Source organism: Nanorana parkeri, unplaced genomic scaffold (genome assembly GCF_000935625.1).
Source record: "Nanorana parkeri isolate BGI_ZX_2015 unplaced genomic scaffold, ASM93562v1 scaffold588, whole genome shotgun sequence".
Lineage (NCBI taxonomy): Eukaryota > Metazoa > Chordata > Amphibia > Anura > Dicroglossidae > Nanorana > Nanorana parkeri.
The window spans coordinates 491,818-504,182 of NW_017306856.1; the positions used below are offsets into that span (position 1 = coordinate 491,818).

At 49.5% G+C, this 12,365-nt stretch overlaps 1 protein-coding gene across 1 annotated transcript in view; it reads right to left on the reverse strand.

Moving 5' to 3' along the window:
* Positions 1-12,365, reverse strand: part of LOC108791983 (alanine aminotransferase 2) — a 26,929-nt gene that overhangs the window by 9,597 nt on the left and 4,967 nt on the right. The window contains exons 2-4 of the mRNA XM_018562647.1: positions 3,758-3,847; positions 3,150-3,258; positions 1,647-1,780 (exon numbers count right to left, since the gene is read on the reverse strand). Coding sequence (XP_018418149.1) covers positions 1,647-1,780; positions 3,150-3,258; positions 3,758-3,847 — 333 coding nt within the window. The remainder of the gene's footprint in view (positions 1-1,646; positions 1,781-3,149; positions 3,259-3,757; positions 3,848-12,365) is intronic.

Sequence of the window (12,365 nt, forward strand, 5' to 3'; positions counted from 1 at the left end):
GGGGGGGGGGGGGGGGGGGCCTGAACAAAGACACTCAGATGTGGAGTGCGGAGTCAGCAGGGAACGCGGTGCCAGTATGTGCCAGGATGCGGAACGAGAGGACGGAGCGTGCCAGGGAGGCCGGGAGACACCCAGGCACAGCGAGGACACAAATCTCACTGGGGGCCACATCAGCAATGTCTCAGCATGTTGTGTCCAACATCTCATCATTCGGCTCTCTAATCTGAGTGGACATTCTCACCTCTGCGGCAATCCGGAATGTGTTTCTGAATCTGGAAAACGTTTTCTTCAAGCGAAACCCGAACACTCTAGCGACCCGTGGATATTTTTTGGGGAGAAGGAGTCACGGCGTATTCATATGTAATTATCACAGTTGAGACTATTTTCAGTGGGGGGGGGGGGCCAGTAGCCCCTATCATAATTGTTGTTGCCCCTGTCTGCCTGACATCTTGTGTCCGGGTTTCTGCTGTCATGAAACCCGGACACAGCATTCAAAACCCGGACTGTCCGGGTGAATTCTGGACAGGTGACAACCCTAGAAAGAAGCTGGACACAGACGTTGCCTAAAGATTCAGCAAGAGCATTAAACAAACTCGCCATCTTGAAGCCCTGAAAACAACCTGCAACCTGGCAGCACTGAATACAGATCTCAGGGGCTGTGTGTGCAATTAAGCCTTGAAAAAACAAAACTTTTAGCTGCATCTGTATTTTTTAGGAAGCTTCTGATGACAGCTAAAGGCTTGTTTAAAGCTACAGCCAGCATTCTCCTTAAAGTGGACCGTTACCCCCTTTGACTAAAAAGCATACAGCTCTGCATGCTGATATGAAATCTTCTTACATTCGTTAGCTAAACAAACATATTTTTCTTTTCTTTTTTTTAACTTCCTGGTCCTCTTGGGCATTAGTGATGTAATCTGCGGATTGCATTGCATCCTGGGAAGATCACAGCAGCAGAGCATTGCTGGGAAATCTCATCTGTAATCTCATGAGATCTCCAGAAAAAGGCTTTTTTCTCCCCTGAGATGATGTGCAGGTTGCTTCCTGAAAACATCACAGCACCATGTCTCAGTACTCCTCTCAAGAGCCCTCAACCCTGATGCAAGCAGTGGGCCGGCTCTTGGGAGGAGCAATGCCAGTATCATAATGCCCTGATGGGTGGATGTCAGTCTCATGGAGTGGCTGCTCCTACACACATGTCATTCACATGCAGACTGACCTAGATAGCGCCCACATGCTGAGCCTCCATGGATGAAAGAACTGAAATCCAATGAATGAAAGGGGTGGGGCCAGCCAGGCTGGGGAGGAATGAAATAGATGCTGCTGGATGTCCTCCAGCCAGGAAATGAGGCGGGCTCTCTCTGACTTGCTACAGCTTCTAATGCAATCAGCACCTTCTTTCCACTTTCTGGGAAGGTTCAGCCAGCTGGAGATGTTCTAATGTCTCATCTGTGACATCATTTTGTACTGATAAAGGAACGTTTATATATAAAGATTTAAGGATCAGAGAACGGGGTGCGTCAGGAAGAGATTTTGGGTTTAATCATTGGATGGGAATGTGAGCGCAGAGATGGCGGGACACAGACAGGAAGCAGGCTGGTCTCTGCATGTGCTGGGGTTACAGTAGCAGAGCTCAGGATGTCACTCACCACAATGGAGTCACTGGCCCCCGTGGAGAGGTAGATGTCATCAGGGTCGGAGCGTATTCCACCATCTCTCTTCTCAATGTATTTGGCAACATCTTGCCGGATGACCTCAATACCTTGGCTGGCACTGTAGGAGCCTGTGATGGGGAAACAGTGAGAAGGACGAGGTTAATTGCAGGAACTGGGGTGATCTGAGGGGTGAAGGTGCAGGAATTGGGGTGATCTGAGGAGTGAAGGTGCAGGAATTGAAGTGATCTGAGGAGTGAAGATGCAGGAATTGGGGTGATCTGAGGTGTGAAGGTGCAGGAATTGAAGTGATCTGAGGAGTGAAGATGCAGGAATTGGGGTGATCTGAGGAGTGAAGGTGCAGGAATTGAAGTGATCTGAGGAGTGAAGATGCAGGAATTGGGGTGATCTGAGGAGTGAAGGTGCAGGAATTGAAGTGATCTGAGGAGTGAAGATGCAGGAATTGGGGTGATCTGAGGAGTGAAGGTGCAGGAATTGAAGTGATCTGAGGAGTGAAGATGCAGGAATTGGGGTGATCTGAGGAGTGAAGGTGCAGGAATTGAAGTGATCTGAGGAGTGAAGATGCAGGAATTGGGGTGATCTGAGGAGTGAAGGTGCAGGAATTGAAGTGATCTGAGGAGTGAAGATGCAGGAATTGGGGTGATCTGAGGAGTGAAGGTGCAGGAATTGAAGTGATCTGAGGAGTGAAGATGCAGGAATTGGGGTGATCTGAGGAGTGAAGGTGCAGGAATTGAAGTGATCTGAGGAGTGAAGATGCAGGAATTGGGGTGATCTGAGGAGTGAAGGTGCAGGAATTGAAGTGATCTGAGGAGTGAAGATGCAGGAATTGGGGTGATCTGAGGAGTGAAGGTGCAGGAATTGAAGTGATCTGAGGAGTGAAGATGCAGGAATTGGGGTGATCTGAGGAGTGAAGGTGCAGGAATTGAAGTGATCTGAGGAGTGAAGATGCAGGAATTGGGGTGATCTGAGGAGTGAAGGTGCAGGAATTGAAGTGATCTGAGGAGTGAAGATGCAGGAATTGGGGTGATCTGAGGAGTGAAGGTGCAGGAATTGAAGTGATCTGAGGAGTGAAGATGCAGGAATTGGGGTGATCTGAGGAGTGAAGGTGCAGGAATTGAAGTGATCTGAGGAGTGAAGATGCAGGAATTGGGGTGATCTGAGGAGTGAAGGTGCAGGAATTGAAGTGATCTGAGGAGTGAAGATGCAGGAATTGGGGTGATCTGAGGAGTGAAGGTGCAGGAATTGAAGTGATCTGAGGAGTGAAGATGCAGGAATTGGGGTGATCTGAGGAGTGAAGGTGCAGGAATTGAAGTGATCTGAGGAGTGAAGATGCAGGAATTGGGGTGATCTGAGGAGTGAAGGTGCAGGAATTGGGGGGATCTGAGGGGTGAAGGTGCAGGAATTGGGGCTGATCTGAGGGGTGAAGGTGCAGGAATTGGGTCTTATATAGACAGACCCCATTTGCGGCCCTGCACTGACCCATGCTGTTGCCCCCGCAGGCCTGCAGGATTCGCATCGCCTTCTGCTTGGCATCATCCGGAAACTTGTTGTCGTTCAGCAGCTCTGGGTACAGACACAGGGCATTGACCTGGCAGGAAGGACAAAAGGAGAGAATGGGCACACACAGGAGGACCAACATGAAGAGATAAGTTATACCGAGGGGGGGTGATTTTTGGGGAAAGTGCAGGATGGATCAGGAAACTTGTCACCTTCCAGGGCCACCATATTGGCCCCAAAATACAAGAAGCACTAATATGCAAATAGCCACCTCAGTTGGGGTAATGTAACATGGCTCTGTATTTGGGGAAAAGGGCGGGTGAGTGAATTGGGGCACTTCCACTGCCGACCACTAGAGGCACAATTCCCAGCAGGAGGCCCCTATTCTCTATCAATCTTCATAAATTCCCCATTTCCAGAGATTTATACAATACAGACAATGAAAAGAGTGTTTAGTAACTAAAGTAAAAAAAACACAATACAGGTCACATGAATGCCCATCAAACTATCCGCGCAGCACCACTGAGCGGCTCGCGCCGCATTGAGTGCAGGGCCCCCTCTAGTGAATGCACCGAGTATTGCAGCCTCACCTGTCTGAGGAATGTGATTGGCTTCTGGCCCATGGCGTGCGCATCTCCGATGTTGGCTTTGATCACCTCTGTGAACGGCTTCTTCACTCCCTAAAAATGGAGAACAACCCAGATTAATAACACCAGAACTACATCGAACGACATGCTGCCCTAATTCTGTATGTATGGGCTCTGCACAGTACTACTTCTCTTGTCCTGTATGCCGGGTGTCATTCTCAGTATCTGTTCTTATTCTGTGTGTATGGACTCTGCACAGTACCACTTCCCTTGTCCTGTATGCCGGGTGTCATTCTCAGTATCTGTTCTTATTCTGTGTGTATGGACTTTGCACAGTAGCACTTCTCTTGTCCCTTAGGTAACCTATAGAATTTGCGGTCTTGCTCATAGTATAGGTGGTATGTAATAAGTAACGGGTTAGGCGGAGGATCTGGCGGCGCGGAGGGCGAGGAGTGACCTCTGATCTCCCATTGGCTGGCAGATTCCTCATCGCCCGGCGTCAGCACAAACAGCTTATCGCCTCACCAGGTACAAGCAGAGTTCACTGATTAATATAAAGCAAACACAGGAGGCTGTGGGGTGTGAGAGGCGGCCACCAATCAGCTGTAACTCACCTGCGTCCGTATACCTGTATTCCAAATCACAGCTGGATCCGGGTACAAGTATGACAGGTTCACCTGCTGGAATGTGAGCGCAGGGCTCCCGACAGTGCCGGCCCCATTCCAGAGACATCTGTACTAGTGTGAATCAGAGGAGGAGCACGGTGTGCGGCTATAACCACTCAGTGTACAGCGCTACGGAATATGTCAGAGCTATAGAAATGTATAATGATAGTGTGTGACTGTGGTGGAGGGGGGGGGGGGCATTAGAGTGCAAGCTTCTCTGTACAGAGACTGATGTGACTGTGGGGGGACATTAGAGTGTAAGCTCCTCTGTACAGAGACTGATGTGACTGGCTCAGTGTTCTCTGTACAGCACTGCGGTATATGTCAGAGTTATATACATGTATAATAATAGTGTGTGACTGTGGGTGGGACATTAGAGTGTGAGCTCTTCTGTGCAGAGACTGATAGGACTGGCACAATGTTTTTGGTACAGCGCGGCGGTATAGGTCAGAGACGGCTCAGTGTTCTCTGTACAGTGCTGCGGTATAGGTCAGAGATGGCTCAGTGTTCTGTGTACAGTGCGGCGGTATAGGTCAGAGATGGCTCAGTGTTCTGTGTACAGCGCTGCGGTATAGGTCAGAGATGGCTCAGTGTTCTCTGTACAGCACTGCGGTATAGGTCAGAGATGGCTCAGTGTTCTCTGTACAGCGCTGCGGTATAGGTCAGTGATGGCTCAGTGGTCTCTGTACAGCGCTGCGGTATAGGTCAGTGATGGCTCAGTGGTCTCTGTACAGCGCTGCGGTATAGGTCAGAGATGGCTCAGTGTTCTATGTACAGTGCTGAGTAGATAACATTAGACAGAACATATTTGGGCACCTTTGGAATGTACAGACATGCGAGTTTTCGCCTGAGAGGGTTTCTTGGAAGTGACACTCACCCCTCCCTTGTAGAAGACATTCAGGACTCACCTTTGAGCCCCGGGAACACCGCCAGAGCAGCCACCACGCTCTGCGCTCTCTGCCACCGACACCTCCTATAGATCTGCCATCACACAGACCCCTCATGTATTATATATCAGGCAGTGGCATGCATCACAAGGGGGGTTCGTGGGGTGCGGCCCGCACCCAGGTGAGAACATTGAAGGGGTGACACCAAAATGACTGACATTCATTTTGGTGTCACTCCCTCTAAAAAAAGTCAGGCACTCGGTCATGGACTGAGAGAGCGACAGTGTCAGGAGAGAGGAGGGGACCCGGCGGCATTCCTCATCTCGCCGGGTGTACGTCCCCTCCTCTCTCTGCCGGCGTCCATCACCAAGATGGCAGCCAGCAGGCGTCGATTAGATGTCACAGGGGGGTGTAACCCGGTCTCCGCTCCGGGTGACACCCGGCCTCGGGATGCCCCTGCTATCAGTGGTAAGCAACCTCGGCACTCCAGCTATCCCATCATGCCTCTACCTCAGGGAGTCATGCCTGTGGCTGTCAGTCTTGCAATGCCTCATGGGCGGGGCTTGAAAAATTTTAGGGTGTCTCATCAGTCAGTCATAAATATCACTAGTCAGCATGACCGGACTATAGCCTTGCAATTTATGTTAACCTTTTTTTGGGGACAGATTCTTTTGGTGGTATATAAAAATCACCACTGGGGGTGGGGGGGTTATTTTTTACTATATAATGAAAAAAGTACAGTAAATGTAAAAAAAACTTTCACTACGTTATCTTAAAACATAAAAGTCGGGGTCATGTCGGGTAAATAGACACAAAACATGTCAAGCCTTAAAATTGCGCGCGCCTGCAAAATCGCAAAAAACTTTGGCTATAGGCGACGCTTAAAACGCTTTTACCGCTCATCAGCTTAGTGTTATCAGTAATTAATGACCCTAAAATGATTGCTCACACTCCGACGTTCACGGTTATATGTAACATGTGCGACACAATAGGCGCAATCGTTGTTTTCGCACGTATGTGGGGGGCGGAAGACTTTAAAAAGAAAGGTTTTTTTTCTTTTTTACATGTTTTTAATGCTTCATATTTTTTTTTATGATTCTTTCATTTTTGTATTCCTTTTTTTTTTTTACACAACTTTATTGCTATCACATGGGGGGTTAAAAGGCCCCCAATGTGATAGCCAGTTTACATGACAGGTCCTCTTTATGAAGACATCAGGGGTCTCCAAGACCCCTAATGTCACCTAGGGACCCCCAGAGAAGCTGATGAAGCAGAGATCGGCTTCATCAGCTTCTGTAGCTGGAAAGTGTCACTGAATGCAGGAAGTGTAATGTACATCACTTCCTGCATTCCGGGACTGGAGAGTAGATCAAAGGGAGATCGTGTACTGAACTCCCTTTGATCTTCTGTCACAGAGCCGTGCCGGTCCTGGTTGCATCGGGCACAGCGGATCTCGGGATCGGTAACGGCAGTGTCAGCTGCTGGTAATACAAGCGATCGGGGGTCTCGAGACGCGCGATCGCTTGAATGTAAAGCTCCCGGCAGGCCGCGTAATTACAACGGCCGGCCGCGAAGCTGCTCGTCGGGCTCCGCCGTCCTCTCGTCACAGACGAGCGGACAAGTGGATTTTTCAAGCCCTGCTCATGGGATTTGTAGTTCCACAACAAAGTGCCAAGCTGTAATGTAATATACAATGTAACAAGGACGATCACCACTTTCTCCACCATCAAGAACCAATTCTGTCACCTCACCGGCCTCTCCTGTGATCATAGAACGAGGCAATAAATTCCTCAGAAACGGGTCAGCCCCGAACATCGTCCACCCAACTGAACCCGACTGAGCCAACCCAGGTCACCGCACCATAAATGTGCAGATAGGACGATATCACCAACCTAGACTGTGACGTGGCGGAGCAATAGAGGTTCATTAAAGTCCAATGTCCTGGAAGAGTTCTCTGTAGTCAACGATGACTCAGCACAGGGAATATCAATATATGTACAGAGGAGCTTACACTCTAATGTCCCTCCCCCCACAGTCACATCAGTCTCTGTACAGAGGAGCTTACACTCTAATGTCCCTCCCCCCACAGTCACATCAGTCTCTGTACAGAGGAGCTTACACTCTAATGTCCCTCCCCCCACAGTCACATCAGTCTCTGTACAGAGGAGCTTACACTCTAATGTCCCTCCCCCCACAGTCACATCAGTCTCTGTACAGAGGAGCTTACACTCTAATGTCCCTCCCCCCACAGTCACATCAGTCTCTGTACAGAGGAGCTTACACTCTAATGTCCCTCCCCCCACAGTCACATCAGTCTCTGTACAGAGGAGCTTACACTCTAATGTCCCTCCCCCCACAGTCACATCAGTCTCTGTACAGAGGAGCTTACACTCTAATGTCCCTCCCCCCACAGTCACATCAGTCTCTGTACAGAGGAGCTTACACTCTAATGTCCCTCCCCCCACAGTCACATCAGTCTCTGTACAGAGGAGCTTACACTCTAATGTCCCTCCCCCCACAGTCACATCAGTCTCTGTACAGAGGAGCTTACACTCTAATGTCCCTCCCCCCACAGTCACATCAGTCTCTGTACAGAGGAGCTTACACTCTAATGTCCCTCCCCCCACAGTCACATCAGTCTCTGTACAGAGGAGCTTACACTCTAATGTCCCTCCCCCCACAGTCACATCAGTCTCTGTACAGAGGAGCTTACACTCTAATGTCCCCTCCCCAACAGTCACATTAGTCTCTGTACAGAGGAGCTTACACTCTAACATCCCAACTTTTTAAACATGAACAGCCTACATGGATCTCCACCAATCACATCATTAATTGCGTCCACTCAGTGTCGGGATTTAACGTGTGATTATGTTTCGGAACCTCATGAAATGTCACTGCCAAGTACTGTAGAGATGTACGGAGTCAGAGGATGGAACCATAAAGAAGTCCATACAACATTCCCATCCAATTATCAGGAGGGGTGATGGTGAAACGGCAGATGGTGCCACCACAACACAAGGCCCCGATCCAAGACATCACCAGCACACCATGTTCAGATGAGAAGATGGGCTGATTTTTGGTCACCAACAGGAAGCAACGTTTCAGGGCCACCTGGAACCTCTTCCTCCGGCAGCAGTGACATTGCCCTAGTGGCCCAGAAACATTGCTTCCTGTTGGTGACCATCCGGTCTTCTCATCTGAACATGGTGTGCTGGTGATACCATAGATTGGGCAAATGGAACCGTGGCACATGGCAGGGGATGCAGAACTTCTATAGCAGGGAATATTTTTAGGCGACTGACTGGGTAGCTTTGAAGGCTTCAACAAAGCTTGCCGAAAGGTTTCCAATGGCCTCTCCAGATCTTGCTGTACACATTTTCTAGAATCCTAAGACCAGAAGAGCAAGGCCATAGAGCTGGTGAGGACACGTAGGTCTGGGCCGAGGGGTAGACAGAAGCGGGCATCAAACAGCAACCTATGCTGTGTTCTGAAGTCGTTCATAGCTCAAGGGTTGCAGGTGGGGAGTGGTGGTTAACTTTGACCTTCTTGGCTTGGGTGCCGAAAGGACCTTGTCCCGGCACTGGGGACACAGCCATATGGATATGGGTGTACCATACTATTATGATGTGGAAGCTTCTATAACTCTTCCAGAAAGTTTTGGAGTAAACTTTGTTGTGACATTTACTGGCATCTGAACATTCCCTTTCAGCTCCGTCACCATAAGACGCCCTGTTGGCCGAAGCCCGGGGGCCCGGCACACAAAGCCGACCATCCCCCCCGGAATAGAGCAGGGATTGATGGAGGCCACAATGGGCTCTCCCCTGGTTTCCATGGCAGTGAATGGCGGCGGATGAGACGGTCCGAATAATAAGGCTGAGAGACATTCGAAGAATTCTACAGAACAAGCGCCGTCATTCTGCACCCTCTGAATATCTGTGTGGCCCCGAAGTGTCACGAGGGGGGCCCAGAATCTTAGCTCACCTTCCCCTCCCCGTACACTGGAGAACGCCAGAGATCTGGACCTTCAGCAATACAGACCCTATCGGTAGAAAAAACAGGACGACCATAACCACAGGAACTTACACTCTACAAGGTGAGGTACAAGGTGAAGGTCACCCAAAAGCCACTGCTACCGGGCAGCCAAGCCTAGGTGGAGGTCACATGATCTCTGGCCTACAGGGGTATTGTGGAGGTTTCCCGTCATTAGGAACTGCACAGAGGCGATTGCTTTCAGTCAGACAGACCCTGTCAGGTCATCTTACAGCAAGATTGTGAGTAAATATGGCTGCCGCCTAGAATCACACATCGTACCCAGGAACAAGAATCAGAAAACATCAACAGTCACTGATAACAATTGTTATATTAAACTGATAATGTTCACACAAAAAGAAAAAGAAAGTTTACGATCTCACAAATGCCAGAGGAAGCCAAACAACCCAATTTGTGAGTCACACTGCCCTACCATACTACCCCTCCTCCATGTACTTTTATCAGAATAGATCCCAGTGCCTGAAACATGTTAGATCAGTAGCAGTATGCCCCTTTAGAAGACCAGACTGGCTCATAGGGTTGATTTCTGGCTCGCAGGGGATTAGGGGGATATAAAGAGACGTTTCAGTGACAGTTGCAGCATTTTTAGATCTAGTATTAGGATTATTTGGGGCTACCAGCAGCACAGGAAATATTCAGCGTAGATCCTACAGTCACTCGGCTGGGGGAGGGGGGGGGACCTCCCCATATCAGCTAGGGAACTACATGTCCAAGTTGCCCCTGTACAACCTCCCCCCCCCCCCCCACCCCACACACACACACACACTTCAACACAATATGTTGGGGGGGTTTTAAACGACACCAATGCACGCCAACCAATAATATGTGTTTAGCGTGTTTCTAGGCACTAAATGCAACGCATGTGGTGTGAATCCAGCCCGAGGATGTCTTGTGTGTTACATTTTGGCATTTTGTATCTTTTTGAATTGCTACAAAGTGTTGTACAAGACATTCCCTTGTCATGGAAAGCACACATGGGGTGTTTTGGCCAGAACGGGTGGAAACGCTTCCAGCAAATATTACGCAACACCGCATCCTATTAAGACAGGCACCGCAAAAAAAGCGCTGCAGAGTTCAGGTGGAAGATTTTGTGCCATTTAACTTCAAGGCGAAGAAGCGGGAACGCAGGCGGAATCAGATGCTGTTCAGGGGGAAGGTGGGTGTCATGGATGATTTTTGTGCGCAAAGTGTTGCGGGGAAAGTGCAAAGCTGGCAATTGTTTGGTTGCTCACCGTACTACAAATGTCGCCAATCAATATAAAGACGACGGGGGGCATACAAAAAGGGGCAAAATTGGCGGTTTCACGAGTGTAAAAACCATTCACAGCGTGCATTAAATGCGCAATTCTAGAAAGATCATGTGACACAATGCAGGTTAGACATTTGCTGCGTTATATCACAATCTACAAAAACCGTCCCACCGGAGCAGACGGGATATGACCGCCATTTACCGATTTGGCATCAGAAACGAGGACGGGGTGAATGACACGCGGATTGCCTCCTGGAACACACAGAAGGCGTCGGATACGCGGATGCAGGCCGCCAAATTGTGTAACGAACAAATATAATTGCGTACAAAGTTGGACGAGGTTTGCCTGAGAGGTGACAGGCACCTGTGTGCCGTGCCTGGGACATGACGACTACGAGGGCCACTGACACCAAAAGAAGATGGCGCAATGTTGATTATGCTTGGGTGTATCCTGGGGGTGGGGGGGGGGGCAGCACTGGGGTCGCTGACCGCAATCAGTCGCCATGGGTCATTCAGTCATCCCCGAGCTGCACAAACAGCTCCCACATTAGCCAATTTCCAGGGACTGGCTCAGGAACTTTTACTTGTCCTTGAGAAAGACTGGTCCTTCTGGCCAACCATACACTATGCAATCTGATTGTACAATCTACTATAGATTTACCATCAACTATGAAGCACAAAAGGCAGAATTCTGTCGATCCAAAGCAAAGCAAAATCGAGGACTCAAAGGGTCACCATACACATATAGTCTATGTATTACATCCACAAACAGTGTGGATGGTGGCAGTGGCGTCACAAGGGGGGTGCGGCCCGCACCCGGGTGACACCATTGGAGGGGTGACACCAAAATGACTGACAGTCATTTTGGTGTCCCCCCTATGAAAAGTCAGGCACTCGGTCACGGACCGAGAGCCCGACAGTGTCAGGAGCGAGGAGGGAGGCATACCTCATCCCGCCCTGTGAACGTCCCCTCCTCTCTCTGCCGGCGTCCATCACACAAGATGGCCGCTGGCAGGTGTCACTCAGATGACCGCGCATGTGCGATGACGTCATCTTGCACATGGTGATGTCACGCGCAATGACGTCATGGCGGAGTGTCACCTGGTCCCTGCTCCTGGGTGACACCCGGCCTCGGGATGCCCCTAGATGGTGGAATCCCCCCACCACCATCAACGTTTGATGAAAGGAGGGATGCTGACTGGGTCAACAGGACTTAACCGAAATGTAACCAGTGTATGGCCAGCTTTAGTCTATAAGACTATTAAATCTATATTAAACGTTTCAAGGAATAGAAATTGTGAATGGCATCATTTCACTGTAACATTTCCATATTTGGGCATCAATATAAGAAGGAGCATTATCTTATGTAAAAAAAACTGTATTAGGATTGTTTTATTTATTGGTAGATATAAGAAAGCATCAAACTTCAAGCTCAACCCCAAGGAGAATAAAAGCTTTCTCTTGCAAGGGGCTCCTTAACCCTCCCCCAAATATCTCCCACGGACTACAAGTGTTAACTGCTCATTTATGCCTAGGGGGCAGGAAAAAGAGGTTTTGCTTACCTGATCCCAACTCTTGCCAGCTCTCTCTGGGCTGCTAGACTGGCCCCCACAGCCTCTTCTGCCCCCCACTCTGGTAGTCCAAGGACCACTGACATCATCAAGGACAATGCAGGTGCCATAGAGCAGCATTATATGCAAGGATACCAAGGGACAGTCCACAGCCGGAGTGGAGGGGGAGAAGAGAAGGAGGTCACCAAG